At 33.7% G+C, this 14431-nt stretch overlaps 1 protein-coding gene across 5 annotated transcripts in view; it reads right to left on the minus strand.

Annotated features, from left to right (window-relative positions):
- Pole2 (DNA polymerase epsilon 2, accessory subunit) overlaps positions 1 to 14431 on the minus strand; it is a 44495-nt gene that overhangs the window by 4517 nt on the left and 25547 nt on the right. For 4 of the 5 annotated variants that reach the window (XM_071607870.1, XM_071607869.1, XM_027929797.2 and 1 more), the window contains 12 exons: positions 13518 to 13601; positions 12832 to 12888; positions 11690 to 11738; positions 10570 to 10642; positions 8205 to 8377; positions 7077 to 7166; positions 6631 to 6685; positions 5998 to 6057; positions 5831 to 5908; positions 3703 to 3811; positions 2658 to 2834; positions 305 to 372 (listed from right to left, as the gene is read on the minus strand). In XM_071607870.1, coding sequence (XP_071463971.1) covers positions 305 to 372; positions 2658 to 2834; positions 3703 to 3811; positions 5831 to 5908; positions 5998 to 6057; positions 6631 to 6685; positions 7077 to 7166; positions 8205 to 8377; positions 10570 to 10642; positions 11690 to 11738; positions 12832 to 12888; positions 13518 to 13601 — 1073 coding nt within the window. The remainder of the gene's footprint in view (positions 1 to 304; positions 373 to 2657; positions 2835 to 3702; positions 3812 to 5830; positions 5909 to 5997; positions 6058 to 6630; positions 6686 to 7076; positions 7167 to 8204; positions 8378 to 10569; positions 10643 to 11689; positions 11739 to 12831; positions 12889 to 13517; positions 13602 to 14431) is intronic. The other variant, XM_071607868.1, reaches the window with a different exon arrangement.

Here is a 14431-nt window from a genome sequence, read left to right on the forward strand (position 1 = left end):
CTTCCTTAGAAGTTGGCCTACAAGAACTAGCTCACCTCCACAGTTGGCTTAAGGTTGCACTTAGCAAACAGTTCTTGATCTATCTCAATACAAACATCCTACCCAGGTACACTGACTTCAATGCCACCAGCATGACCACAGTAAGTTCAGCCTAGAACATTTCCAATGGGCCAACTGTCAGCACTTAAAAATCTCAGCACACTTATAGAACATGTGGTTGCTAGCAATATAACAGAGAAAGCCCCTTGGTGTGTGTGGGGTTTTTTTTCTTTTTCTTTTTTTTTTTTTTTTTGAGTACACTTACCTGTCTTCTACTGTTTTGTTGGAAGGGTAAAAAACTTTGAATGAAAATCCACTTCTTGGAAAAGAGCCCTTAGGGGGAGAAAAATGCCTGTAAGTAACTAATCAAATTTTATAAAATAATCCCTATTTTTTTAAGCAAATTCTTTTTCATGAAAGTTACAAGATGTGATTACAAAACAATGAGACAGATTTTAGCATCTTTGTGGAGAGAAGGTTGTTACTATATCTCTACTTAAAGCAAGTCTTCAAGTTGACTAGGCAGTCTTATGCTAAAACAAGACTGGGAGTGCTTAGGAGTGACTACTTGGTTTAAGAAATAAATGATACTGTGTGATGTTAAATATGCATCTGGGACACATATATTCAAGAAGTCTTCCCTGCCTCTCTCCACAATGAAAATCTGGTGTGCCCCCAAGGCAACTGAGTAGCAATCACAAATATAACTCCCTACTATGAAACTCTTAAGGTTACTCAGCAGCGGCTCTGCCTTTTCAGTGTCTGTATCCCCACCCCTAAATCAATGTGTGGCCCACGGCAAGGATTCATTAATGTGAATAAGTATCAAGAGGAGATGAATCAGTGTCAAAAGCAAGTTGTGATGATGGTGTAGGAGGTAGTCATACACTCACTCACAGATACAAGGTACATTAACTATAAGAATTCACCATTCACCTCCCTGCCTTTCTTTTTTTGGTACCAGGAATTGAACCCAGAGGGGCTCAACCACTGAGCCATATTCTCAGCCTATTTTTTTTTCTTTTTATTTTATTTTGAGACAGCATATTGTTAAATTGCTTAGGACCTTGCTGCTAAGGCTAGCTTTGAACCTGCAATCCTCCTTCCTTAGCCCCCCCAGCCACTGGAAAAGTTAACTTTAAATAAGGAAATAGCCTTGTTATGAAAGATATCTGTGAATAAAATTATACAAAAATTAGGCTACAAATTTTAAGCAAGGCTGCCAAATTAGTTAACTGTGTTCATCCTTAGAACAGCAATTTTCAACCAGGGATGATTCTGAACCTCAGGAAACATTTTGGAAAATGTCTAGAGACATTTATGATTGTCACAAGTGGGGGATGCTACTGGCATCTAGTGGCTAGAGGTAAAGATGCTGCTAAACATCCTACAATGCACAGAACAGCCCTCATGACAAAGCATTATTTGGTCCAACACATCAAAAGTGCCAAATTTAGAAGCTCTCTCATGGAGGAAACTATATAAAATGTATGCCTTTTTTGTTGTAAATAAAAATGTGTATCTGACGAAAGTAGTATCCAATAGTAAGGCAAAATATTTCTAGAATTGATTATTAAACAAAAGTATTAAAATCTAAAAGTCATAAGAATCAAGGAAGCATGCAGACTGAAAAATCACTAATGAAGATAATTATTTGCTTAACAAACAACTTCAACATTGTGAACTAATTTGAAAAGTTCTACATAAAAATTAAACAGAATGTATCTCAATTAAATTTCATTCATCAGGCTTGGGCTTTTGACACTTGGACAATTTCCCCAAAATCACAATTCTCCTCAAAGGACAAGAACCATTAATATTCTGTAATTCCAGCGGCTTGGGAGGCTGAGATAGGAAGATTATGAATTCAAAGCCAGCCTCACAACTTAGCGAGGCTTTTGGCAACTAAGTGAGACCCTGCCTCAATAAAATACAAAAAAAGGCTAGGGGTGCTGGGGTTGTGGCTCAACAGTAGAGCGCTCACCTAGTGCATGCGAGGTACTGAGTTCTATCCTCAGCACCAAATAAAAATAAATAAATAAAATAAAGGTATTGTGTCCAACTGCAACTTAAAAAAAAAAAAAAAATTTTAAATTACCAAAAAAAAAAATAATAAAGGCTGGGGATGTGGCTCAGTGGTTAAGTGCCCCTGGGTTCAATCCCCGGTACCAAAAAAAAGAACCATTAATATAATATGGCTAAAGGGAATAAGATACAGGCTCTAGGGCTGGGGTTGTGGCTCAGTGGTAGAGCGCTCGCCTAGCATGTGTGAGGCCCTGGATTCGATCCTCAGCACCACATAAAAATAAATAAATAAAATAAAGATATTAAAAAAAAAAAGATACAGGTTCTAAAAACAATTCCCAGAAAAGAAGTAAGTTACTTTGAAGGCAAAAATATTCATTTGGACTTACGTTTGGGTATGATATTTTTAAAAATATCATCACTTTATACTCACATCCTGTACTGAAAGTTTAAGAACTTTGTGTATATCAAATTAATTCAATGCTTCATTAATAGTATATTTTTACTCCAATAATAATTAAATATACTAAATTTATAGAAATGTGCTCTCATCTTGATAAATAATGACTATATAATGTTAACTCCATGCTTACAGGGTTAATGCAGAGGCATTCAGTATTGGTCACGGTGAAAGGATCGTATTTGTCTGCAATGACAAGCAGATCGGGCACAGGATACACTCTTAAAGTATAATCATATGCCCAATACACTGGGCAAATGTAAAGAGGTAGAGGAGTCAGATGTCCTTGAGACAGGATAGTCTTTATAAACTACAACAGAACATAACATTCATTTCATTTGTAAAACTGAAAATAGCTACACAAATAATTATAAATTAAATACTAATTATCAAAAGGACCTAGAAAATTTGAGAAATAATTAGGAAGAACTTAGGGAAATACTAACATAAAATCTTAAGTAATTATTCTGAATCTTAGGAAAATATATAAGTTTTCATCTGATATCACATACCATAATGGCAATTCTCACAAATAGTCACACTGGATTATTTTAATCCAAATTGCTACTAGGAAAACGGACACAGTTTCTACACATTCTATTCACTTATGTGTACTTATAACCATATAATAAACTTACTAATTCTTTTCACCCAAAAATATCTCATAGCTTGAATAAAGCCAAGATCCAGTATTTAGCTTGCATAACATTAAATATTATAAAATAAAATTTAAAACTGTTCAGTAGAATCTACTGCCATACTTCTCAAATGAGGGTACATGTAACCATGTAACCCTTGACAACTCCATGTCAGGGAACCTGGAAGCTACAAGACTAAAAATTACTCATCCTTCTGATGTGCACACACCATAGGAAATATTAAGTATGATAAATATGTACATATATTTTGTAGCACAATTTAATAATTTTAAAGGCAACACAGAAAGCTTCAAAGAAATCTGCTTATTCTGGGCTCTCCTCGGACCCATTAGGGAATTATTCAATAGAAAGCTGAGAAATAATGACTAACAAAAATTAACTTACTGACAAAAGTATATTCAAATTATTTTGAACCACAAGTAAACTTCAACATATAAAGGCAAATTATTAAGTGGCTTACCAACATTTTGTATAATATAACATAAAATAGTTTAATAAAGAAAAGTACTCTTTACTTACATGATTAGGAATATCCAAATTGCTACTAGGAAAACGGACACAGTTTCTACACATTTTATTCACTAAATCTTCACGAAAGATGATAATTTCTTGTGTACAATACTGAATTCTAAGAAAATAAATTGAAATGGAACAAAATATGTCATATACATTCATGAATATCAAAATGATTCCCAATAGTATGTATAATGCAATAATAAAAACATTTAAGAATGAGAACAAGTTGAATTTGAGTTCCTCAGAAAAAAATATATGATAAAAAAAGAAAGGGGGAATACGGGCTGGGGCTGTAGCTCAGTGGCAGAGTGCTTGCCTAGCATGCATGAGGCAATGGGTTTGATCCTCAGCACCACATAAAAATAAACAAATAAAATAAAGACATTCTGTCCATCTACAACTACAAAAAAATTAAAATAAAAAAGAAAAAGAAAGGGAAATGGGGGTACAGCACAGACCCTAAGATTGGAGCATGCCTGGCATGCTTGAAGAATAGAGTAAGACTGGTATGAAGGGAGTAAAAGGGGAAAGAGAAAGTCAGAGAAATAATAGGGAGTCAGATTATGCCTGTAGGACCTTGATTACCACTGTAAGGATATATGAGGGGCCCCATTTGTCATGATCAGGAAGGTGGACATGATATGCCTTACTCACTTTGAGATATTGTTAAGAATAGATGGAATATTACTCAGCACTAAAAAATAACAAAATCATGGCATTTGCAGGGAAATGAATGGCATTAGAGCAGATTATGCTAAGTGAAGTTAGCCAATCCATAAAAAACAAAAGCCAGATGTCTTCTCTATATAAGAGAGGTGACTCAAAACAGAGTAGGGAGGAAGAGCATGAGAAGAAGATTACCACAAAACAAGGAAAAGAGGTGGGAGGGAATGGGAGGGAGAAGGGGAATTTCACGGAAGATGGAAGGAGACCCTCATGGTTTCACAAAATATATATACGATGGTGTCAGGGGGAAGGGAAGAAAAAAAAAGAGAGATAAGTGTCACAGTAGAATGGGTAGAGAGAGGTGATGGGAGGGAGGGGAGGGGGGGGATAGGGAGGGCAGCAGAATACAACTGATACTAGGATTGCTGTATGTATACCCATAGATGTATAACCAATGTGATCCTGCAATGTATACACGTGGAAAAATGAGAATTCATACCCTATTGGAATCAAATGTATGATATGTCAAGATCATTGTATTGTCTTGAGCAACTAAAAAAAAAAAAAAAAAAAAGAATAGACCATAGAGTGGAAATGGTAGAAACCAGAGACCAATTAAGAGGCAATTATAGTATTCCAGGCTAGAGAAGATTAGTAGAGAGTCATACAGAAGGGATAGAGAGGTGATAAAATTCTGGATGCATTTTGAAGTTTACAGGACTAGCTGAAAACTGTGTGATTTGGCCTAAACAACTAGAAGGTTAAGTGTGCTATCAACGAGGACAGGGGAAGGCTGCAGAAGAGATAAGGGGGTGGTGGCACGGAGGAAGATCAGAGTTCACTTGTCTCCTGGATAACCAAGGAGAGAGAATAAGTAGGAAACTGGATCCATGAGTCTGGGAGAAAGATGTGAACTAGAGACAAAATATGAGAGTTGGCAATACAGAAATGATATTTATCTATTTTTAAAAATCCATCTATTATTTAAGTTCCTAAATTTAATATTGGAAAAATTTTTAAATGTACTTAAAATGTTTTCAATGTTTTGAGTAATCCAAAATAAAAGCAAAATTTCTTTTCATATTGTTCCTTAACAGTCAAAATACATAAACAAATTTGAAGATTTTTTTTTTTTTTGGTGGTGCTAGGGATTGAACCCAAGCTCTTGTGCATCCGAGGCTAGCACTCCACCAACTGAGCTTTATCCCCAGCTGCACCAGAAACTATTTTTTTAAAAAATGTATATATTTTTAGTTGTAGTTGACACAATACCTTTTATTTATTTATTTATTTATTTATTTATTTATTTATTTATTTATTTATTTATTTATATGTGGTGCTGAGGATCAAATCCAGGGCCTCACAAGTACTGGGAGAGTGCTCTACTACTGAGCCACAACCCCAGCCCCCAGAAGTTAATTTCTAATGAAAGGAAAAATGTATAAGAGTAATAACTATTATTTACCTGCAAGGATTTGTAGTAAAAACTGAAAATGGTACCCTTTGTCTAAATTCATTAGTGATGCTTTCAGCAAGTGGTGGCCTACAAAAAAACAATTGATCTGATAAAGTATATATTTTTAAGTTTTGCAGAATTTTCTTGACTGTTGTAAAAATATAAATAAAAGTTACCTGGGTAAGATGGAACCAAACCCAGGATCCTCCGGACCAGGTACAAACACAAAACGACTACTGCAGTGAAATTCAACATAATTCATTTTAAAGCATAATAATATGGCATCACCATCCAGCAGTCTAAAAACAGTCACTGCCTTTAATTCACTCCTGGGGTTTTTAATCTTTAAAATTTTATGCATTGTAATAAACTGCTAAATGTCTCTAGCCCAACACTGTCTAGTAGCGCGATGATAGAATGTCCTGTATTTAAACTGTCCAATTATAGAGTGCTGGCACTGTAGATAGCATGGCTGGTAGAATGAATTTCAGATCTTATTCAACTTTAATTTAACTTCATATTTAAAGAGACACATGTGACCAGTGATTATCATATTGAAAGGCAGAATTCTGGACCAGTAATGTCATCAAAAAATGTGACTGAAATTATAATTCTCCTTTTCAATACTTTTCACTATGAATCTATAGAAGTATAACATATTATGATGTAAGGATAATTTTATCTCTTAATTCTTTCAATTTCCTCAACTTTTTTTTGGTTTCTTAATAATTACTGGTATAAACCTTAAGACTCTTTTTTTTTTTAAATAAAATTATTTCAATAAAAAATACAGCAGTAGAAATCATTACCTTTGGTGAATATTTGGGTATTCACATATTATGTCTGCCAAAGTTTTTAGAGAATCTAAAAATTTAAAAGGATATTAAATTTAAGTTATATATAATACAAATAAAAATCAAATTATATATATTACATATATATTTGGGGGGTGTGTGCCCACATTGAACCAAGAGTCACTTAACCACTGAACCACATTCCTCAGCCCTTTTTGTATGTTTTATTTTAAGACAGGGTCTCGCTAAGTCCTTAGGGTCTCACTAAATTGCTGAGGTTGGTCTTATTAATCTCCTGCCTCAGCTTCCCAAGTCACTGGAATAGGCATGCACCGCTATAACCACCTCAAATTATATTTGATTAAATATAACCCTACATCTTTTGAGTGAAATTAAAATATGGATAATTTTTTCATCAATTTAGTTTATACTATATATAAACACTTATTAATAATCAATACCTTTCAAAGCTTGAACTTGATTTTTTCCATATGGTGCTGATGAAAAGTTACCACACAAAATAAAGCAGGTTGGGGGTGCTGGTGAATAGCCTGGGGAATAAAAGAACATCATTTTCTACTCTGGAAATCAAATTTAAAACCTTTCAGCTCATGGGCAAGCAATTCTCCTGCCTTATCCTCCCAAGTAGCTGGGCCTACAGGCATGCCACTGCACCTGGCTTTTCAAGACTCCTTTTTTTTTTTAACAATGTTGGGGAACATACCCAAGGCCTCACATGTGCTAGATAAGTGCTTTATCACTGAGCTATACACCCAGCCCCCTTACCATAAGTTTTTAATTAAGAAAAATCTATCTTAATAATACCTTATTTTATTCAAACAATAATAATAATAACAATTTACTGAGAACTCAGTATGTGCCAGCCCTGCTATGGCTTATTTAATCCTCAGAAATTTCCTCCAAACTAGACTTATGGAGAGATTATATAATCTGCCCAAGGTATGAGGCTGGCATTTAAACTCAGTTCTGTTAGATTTCAAAGCCCTAGATTTCATCCATTTTCTTTAGTTATACTATACTTATGACTAATTCTAATTTATTATGAACATGCACACATATAACTTTATTTTCATTCCTTTTTTTTTTTTAATTGAACACAAGGGCACTCCACCACTGAACATTATATCCCTGTCTCTTTTTATTTTAAGATAGGGTCTGGCTAAGTTGCCAAGGCTGGCTTCAAATTTGCAATCCTTTGGCCTGAGTCTCCCAAGTAGCTGGGATTACAGTCATGCACATGCCTGGCATATAGTTATTTTTCAAACGTAAAAATATAAATCTTTAAAATAAAATTTTATTTAAAATATCTCATTCCTGATACAGGTTTTTTTTCTTTAAACAGAGTACTCAAAAATGTACATTTTTAAAAAGAATTTATCATTTTGTTTTTATTTTTCTGCTTTTTGAGACCAGATCTCAGTATGTTGCCTAGGGTGTTCTCGAACTGATAGTCTCAAGCAATCTTCCTACCCCAGCCTCTTGGGTAGCTAGAACTTGGCAAGAATTTAGTTTTAATACATGAACTCTCATAGCAGTTCAAAAAAGAGTAGAAAAAAATAACCCCCTACCAGAAAACATTGTGTGAAGTTTTTCCAATACTTCCATTTGGTCCAACCAAACATCAGATATAAATACAAACATGGCATCTTTGTTCTCATCTTCCAGTTGTTTCAGCTTTGTAGAAGTCTTCACAGATGTATTAGAAGGCCCTCCAAAAAAATTAATATTTCCATAGTATGCCCTATGTAATTATAACAATTAAAAATATGCTAAATGTCACAAATCATGCAATAATACAATAATTCACAGTTAACAGAAAAGGTTGACTACATAGTATTAAGTTTTAAAAAACAGGTTACAAAGGAATGCCCAGAATGCATCCTTTTATAGTGCCAAAAAAGGGGCCAGATACAGACTCCTACTTCCACCAGACATACCATAGAGCTGGAGCTGCTTGCACTACCCTGCACTGCCCATTTCAGTCTCTTTCCTCTGGTCATCTTCTAATGTCACCTTGTTCCACCTCAGCTGGGATTATGAATGCCTGGCCAACTCAAATTTTCCACTGTTCTAACCTTACAAATGTCTTTCTTTCTTGGTTCATGTTCTTGGAACCACCATGGCTACAGTAGTATTAGTTTATAGACAGATTTTATTGAGAAAGCTAGAACCATGAATAATGAGAATCTCTTTGATGTATGCTATATATGCATATATTGGATGTAGTATTGTAAATTTATGAACACAAATAATATATACATTATGTATAAATATAAACAATATTCTAAGTATTATATATATACATAATACCTACATTATATATAAGTAATATACTTAATTTGTTAAGTATAATATATTATACTTAATGTATAATATCCTTAACATGTAATATATATATTAAGTAATCTTAATAGTCTGTTTTAATAGAATTCCAGATAATACTTTTCTTTTTTATGCCTTTATATATTTTCTAATTAATTTCTGCAATCATGTACTTCATTTGTAATATGAAGAAAACCTTGTGTGCAGGGGATTGAACTCACGGCCTGACACATACTCACCACTGAGCACACCCTTAGCCCCCCATGCCCTGAAACTGTTTCAATGATTCAATTACTTATCTAATGTAGCATAATGTTTGGAGTCAGAAATTTGGGGATCAAAGCACATCTCTGATACTAACAAGTGTGATATGTGACAAATTAATCAGTCCTTTAAAACCCCTATTCCTCAAATGCAATATGGCTAAACTCATACCTATTGCTCATGGTTACTAGAGGGAATAAAAGATATAATTTGCAGAAAGCCCTTAGAGCACAGTGCTTACTATAATGTGAGTATTCAGACATAATAACTCTTACTACTGCCACCAACTGACCATGGCATTTTCAGAGGTCTGATGTTAATGAAAATCTTGCAGTTATTAGAGGAATGTGGTAAGTAGATATAATTGTATGATGATTTGAATTAAATTTACACCAAACATAAATCAGAGCATCACAAAAAGACACTGATTAAGATGATTTTTGAGAAATTAAAGGTGAAAAAAGCCTTACAAATATCTTCTTTCCTTGGTTCATGAAATATAAGGTGTAAAAATGGGAGCAAGAGGAATATTCAAATGCTTATAGGCTCCATGAACATAACACTAAATATCAAAGCATTAGTCAGCTAAGGCCAACTAGCACACACATACATGCCTTGCCCATGTAGGCAGTCACTATGGTTTAAGTTTTGCCCCGTGAGAATTCAGATGCCATAATCATCAGATCTGAAAGTTCAAGAGAATTCAGAAAACAAGACTTTTTATGAGAAATCTAATTAATATACCTTGGAAACTAGCTTTAAGAAAACTTTTTTAACACTGTAAGGCCGGGAGAGGAGGTCTACAAATCAATTCAACTCTTAGGTCCCAGCTAAACTTCTACCATCATTCAGCCTCTGCTCAAATACCATGAGTGAAAGGGAACTGACACTCCTCAGAGAGGCCCTTTTGGAGTAGCTCCAATGTTAGGATGCTTTTGTTTATATTAAGGTGCTATGATCTGCATCTTGGAACTTTCATTCATTTGTAGAATACAAAAAATAAATAAACCTTTATATTAATATAGGAATCATATTCTAAGTGTTTTCCTATCTCTCTGACCTCACTTAAACTTCTCATCAATCTTTATGGACAGGTAAGAAAAGCAGACTGGAAATCTTTTCCAGTTAAAGCCAACAATCAGACATGCTACAGCCACTAATATCCAGCCAAAATGCTAATTCCACAGTTACGTTATTATAAAACCTAATTTTCTCACATTTCCATTGCTTTTTCCATCTTGACACAAAGCCTCAGACCTGTAATAACTGCGGTATGATATATACCTTATATTTACTACTGCCAGTATAATAAAATCCCTGTAGAGTTGAAGTCAAACATTTTTATACCTTGTAGTACTAGAAGGTTCAGTGGGTGGAAATCCAAAGGCGTTGACATGAAATACTTGATCTTCAAACCAACCTGAAAAAAGATAGGCAACAAATCACTTCTTTTTTTTTTTTTAATATTTATTTTTTAGTTATCGGCGAACACAACATCTTTGTTTGTATGTGGTGCTGAGGATCGAACCCAGGCCACACGCATGCTAGGTGAGCGCGCTACCGCTTGAGCCACATCCCCAGCCCAACAAATCACTTCTATTTGTCAATTTTCCCTGTGCGAAAGGACAAAACTGTTACACAAAGTAGTAATCCTAGGCTATAACCTCACGGCTATTAACTAACTACAAAAGGTACCACCAATCCAACTGAGCTGCATAACAACTTCAGAGTCACAGAAAGTCTAAATTGAATAAATAAGAGCACCTTAAATAAAAACAGACTTCTCATTGTGCTGAGGATCCTATTTTTTTTTTAAATTTTCAGTCATGCTGAAATATGGAGATTAGATACATAGAAATATCTCATTTTACAACCCCTATGTATAATCTGAGTTTTTTTAAACTTTATTGAGATAAAATTCACATACCATACACCCTTTATAAGTACACAATCCAGCAATTTCTAGTATACTTGAACATCACACTACTATCTCTACTAATTTTAAATATTTTTATTACCAAAAGGTTTCTATTAGCCTGTTATCAGCCTAAGATTTACTTATGGTCTCAAGAATATACTCTCCAGAGCAGGCGTGGTAGCACATGCCTGTAATCCAAGCAACTCAGGAGGATTGTGGCCAGCCTCAGCAATTTAACAAGGACCTAAGCAACTTAGTGAGACACTATATCTCAAAATAAGGGGAAAAAAAAAAAAAAAAAAGAGCTGGAGATCTGCCCCTGTTCAATCTCCAGAACCAAAAAAAAAAAAAAAACAAAGAATATACTCTCAAAAAAAAAAAAAGATAATCTCAGTAAAAACCAGGAAATTTAACAACAGAGAAAGAAGTTCTCATCATCAATGTTTTCCCAAACTATATCATGTCAACTTCAACGTAACTTACCCAATGTAGAAATGGTTTTTACTATAGAACAAAGAGGAAGACAAGAAAAAAAGTATACTGACTTACCCTCTGCTAAAACGAAGCATGCCTCTGTGTATAAACCACTGTGGAACTGGTACACGACCATTGAGGAAAACAATTGTTTCTACCCTTATGGTGGTAATAAAGTCAACATACATTTTGAGCCCAGACAGACTTCTAAATAATAAATTCAAAAATTTTGCACCTGACAGGGAAGGGGGAAAGTGATATTGGCCAAATTATAGTTATATTGTATGCATGTGTGAGTATGTAACAACAAATCCCATCACTATGTATAACTATAATGCACCAATAAAAAATGTGGAAGGAGAAAAAGTAAATAAAAAGTTGATTTAAAAGGGGGGGGGGGGGCGGGAACAGAAGACCTCTTTCCTTCTGCCATGTATAGACACAGCAATGAGACAACTGTCTAGAAGCCAGGAAGAAGGTCCTGACCAGGAACCAAATCAGCCTGTGAACTTCCCAGAAGTCAGAACTGTGAGAAATAAATTTCTGTTTATCAAGCAAAAAAAACAAGAAACAAAAAACATTTTAAATTATGAATATAGTCTACAGCTTAGACCACAGCTTAGGTTTTTTAGGTTTAAATGCCCTAAAAAATAATGTAAATAATTTTAATTTAAATAATAATAATTTTAATTTAAATAATTTAAATAACTAATTTAAATAAAATAATAATTTGATTTAAATAATTTTTAATAATTTAAGATGTAGAAGCTTGGTATACTGACAATTGAAATCATTCTTAATGTGTTATAAATTTCTTCAGTGATTGTCTAGACTCCAAAAAAAGGAATTAAAGTAGTTTTATCTGTGTTTAGAATTCTATGTCTATATTCCTATCCTACTAGTATATAAAAATAAGTTACAATTAGTTACATTTCACCATTAATTTCTTTCTTTCTTTGTTTCTTTTTTTTTTCCTGCAGTGCTAAGAATTGAACACAAGGCCTCATGTATGCTAGGAGAGCATTTTACCAATGAGCTATACCTCCAGTCCTGTAATGTAGATTATTATTTTTTTTATAGATGGACATAATACCTATATTTTACTTATTTATTTTTATGTGGTGCTGAGGATTAAACCCAGTGCCTCACACATGGTAGGCAAGTTCTCTACCACTGAGCTACAATTTTTTAACTTGATTTTTAAAATTGAAGGATATAGCTTTACTAAGATCCAATTGTACTGTTCCAGTAGGATCTTCAAGAAAAAATTTTCCCTAAAACAGAATGAAATGGAAATATATTCACAATTTTGCAAAAATGAAATGAAATGAATTATATTCATACTTATGCAAAAATCAATACTACAACCAAATAATTAAAATACTGACAAGTTTGACAACTGAATGTAGTAGAGAGAACATGGATTCTTACATATTGGCAATTCCTAGTCGAGGCTTTAATATTTACTATACTAGTTTGGCGACCTCAGACTAATCACTAAATTGAGACTCAGATTCCTCACAGGTACCCTGAGGAATGACTGCTACAGACTGAAAGGTCACAAGAGGGACTCCTGGGTGCCTTCATCTATGGGAGCCACCAGCATCTTGAGGGGACCAGGATACGGTGTGCAGTTTGCTTGTACAGAAACCCAGAATTTCAGTTCAACTAGAGGACACTGGAGCCTAATTTCAGGCTATGCAAATTGAGCACCTGGAATAGATAGATCCTCCTTCCTGATGTCTGCTCAGGAAACCAAGCACAGATAAAAATGCTAACTTGGTGAATGAGGTAAGAGTTTTCAGTGAAGAAGATGATCTTGTACTCTTCAGAAATGCTCTATGGCACCAACATTTCAACATCAGTTTGAAAATAAGTCTGATGCCTACTAAGTTTAACTTACCTCTTTTAATTGGGTTATCATTCCAAGAACAATCACATCTCCAATTTTGGTTGTACTACCCAATAAGGTTTCTATTGTTTTAAGCTAAAATAAAAACAATACAAATTCTTAAAGATTGAAAACATATTCTTTTAAAAACCAATCATTTTATAAATAAGTAAATTTGAGGTTCACATTTTATTATTTACAGCTACATCACAGTATAAAATTTAAAAAATAACTTAGGGGCTGTGGTTGTAGCTAAGTAGAAGAGCGCTTGCCTACCATGTGTGAGGCACTGGGTTCAATTCTCAGCACCACATAACGTAGGTAAAATAAAGGTCCATCAACAACTAAAAAATATTAAAAAAATAAAATGAAACTTAGAAAGTTAAATTTTATCTTACAAAGGTATACTATCAAGTATATGATGGATCAGAAAAACTATGCTTAAGGAAATATATCAGTTCAGGTCTTGATCAATGATTGAAGCTGCATGACTACTTATTCTAAAAAATAAGAACATTTATTTTTTTTAATATAGAAAATATTGATTTTTATTTATTTGATTGGTACTTATCAAAAATTAGCTTTTTAAAGTTTAATCTGATTCAATTTAGTATTTTGAAAGCTTATGATTTATATGCTCAATCTGACCATTATAATTTTAATCAGAAAGTTTATTCAGGCATTATTTTTAAAACATTCTTTCATGTTTTTTTCCTATGCATAATCTTTTTTTTTTTTTTTTTTTTTAAGAATTTAACCTTTATTTTATTTATTTGTTTTTATGTGGTGCTGAGGATTGAAACCAGTGCCTCATGTGTGCTAGGTTAAGTATGCTACCACCATGGAGCTACAACCCCAACCCCTATACATACTCTTTATTATTATTATTATTTTAGATTGGTACAACATCTTTATTTATTTTTATG

The sequence above is a fragment of the Marmota flaviventris genome, chromosome 2, assembly GCF_047511675.1.
Source record: "Marmota flaviventris isolate mMarFla1 chromosome 2, mMarFla1.hap1, whole genome shotgun sequence".
Taxonomy (NCBI): domain Eukaryota; kingdom Metazoa; phylum Chordata; class Mammalia; order Rodentia; family Sciuridae; genus Marmota; species Marmota flaviventris.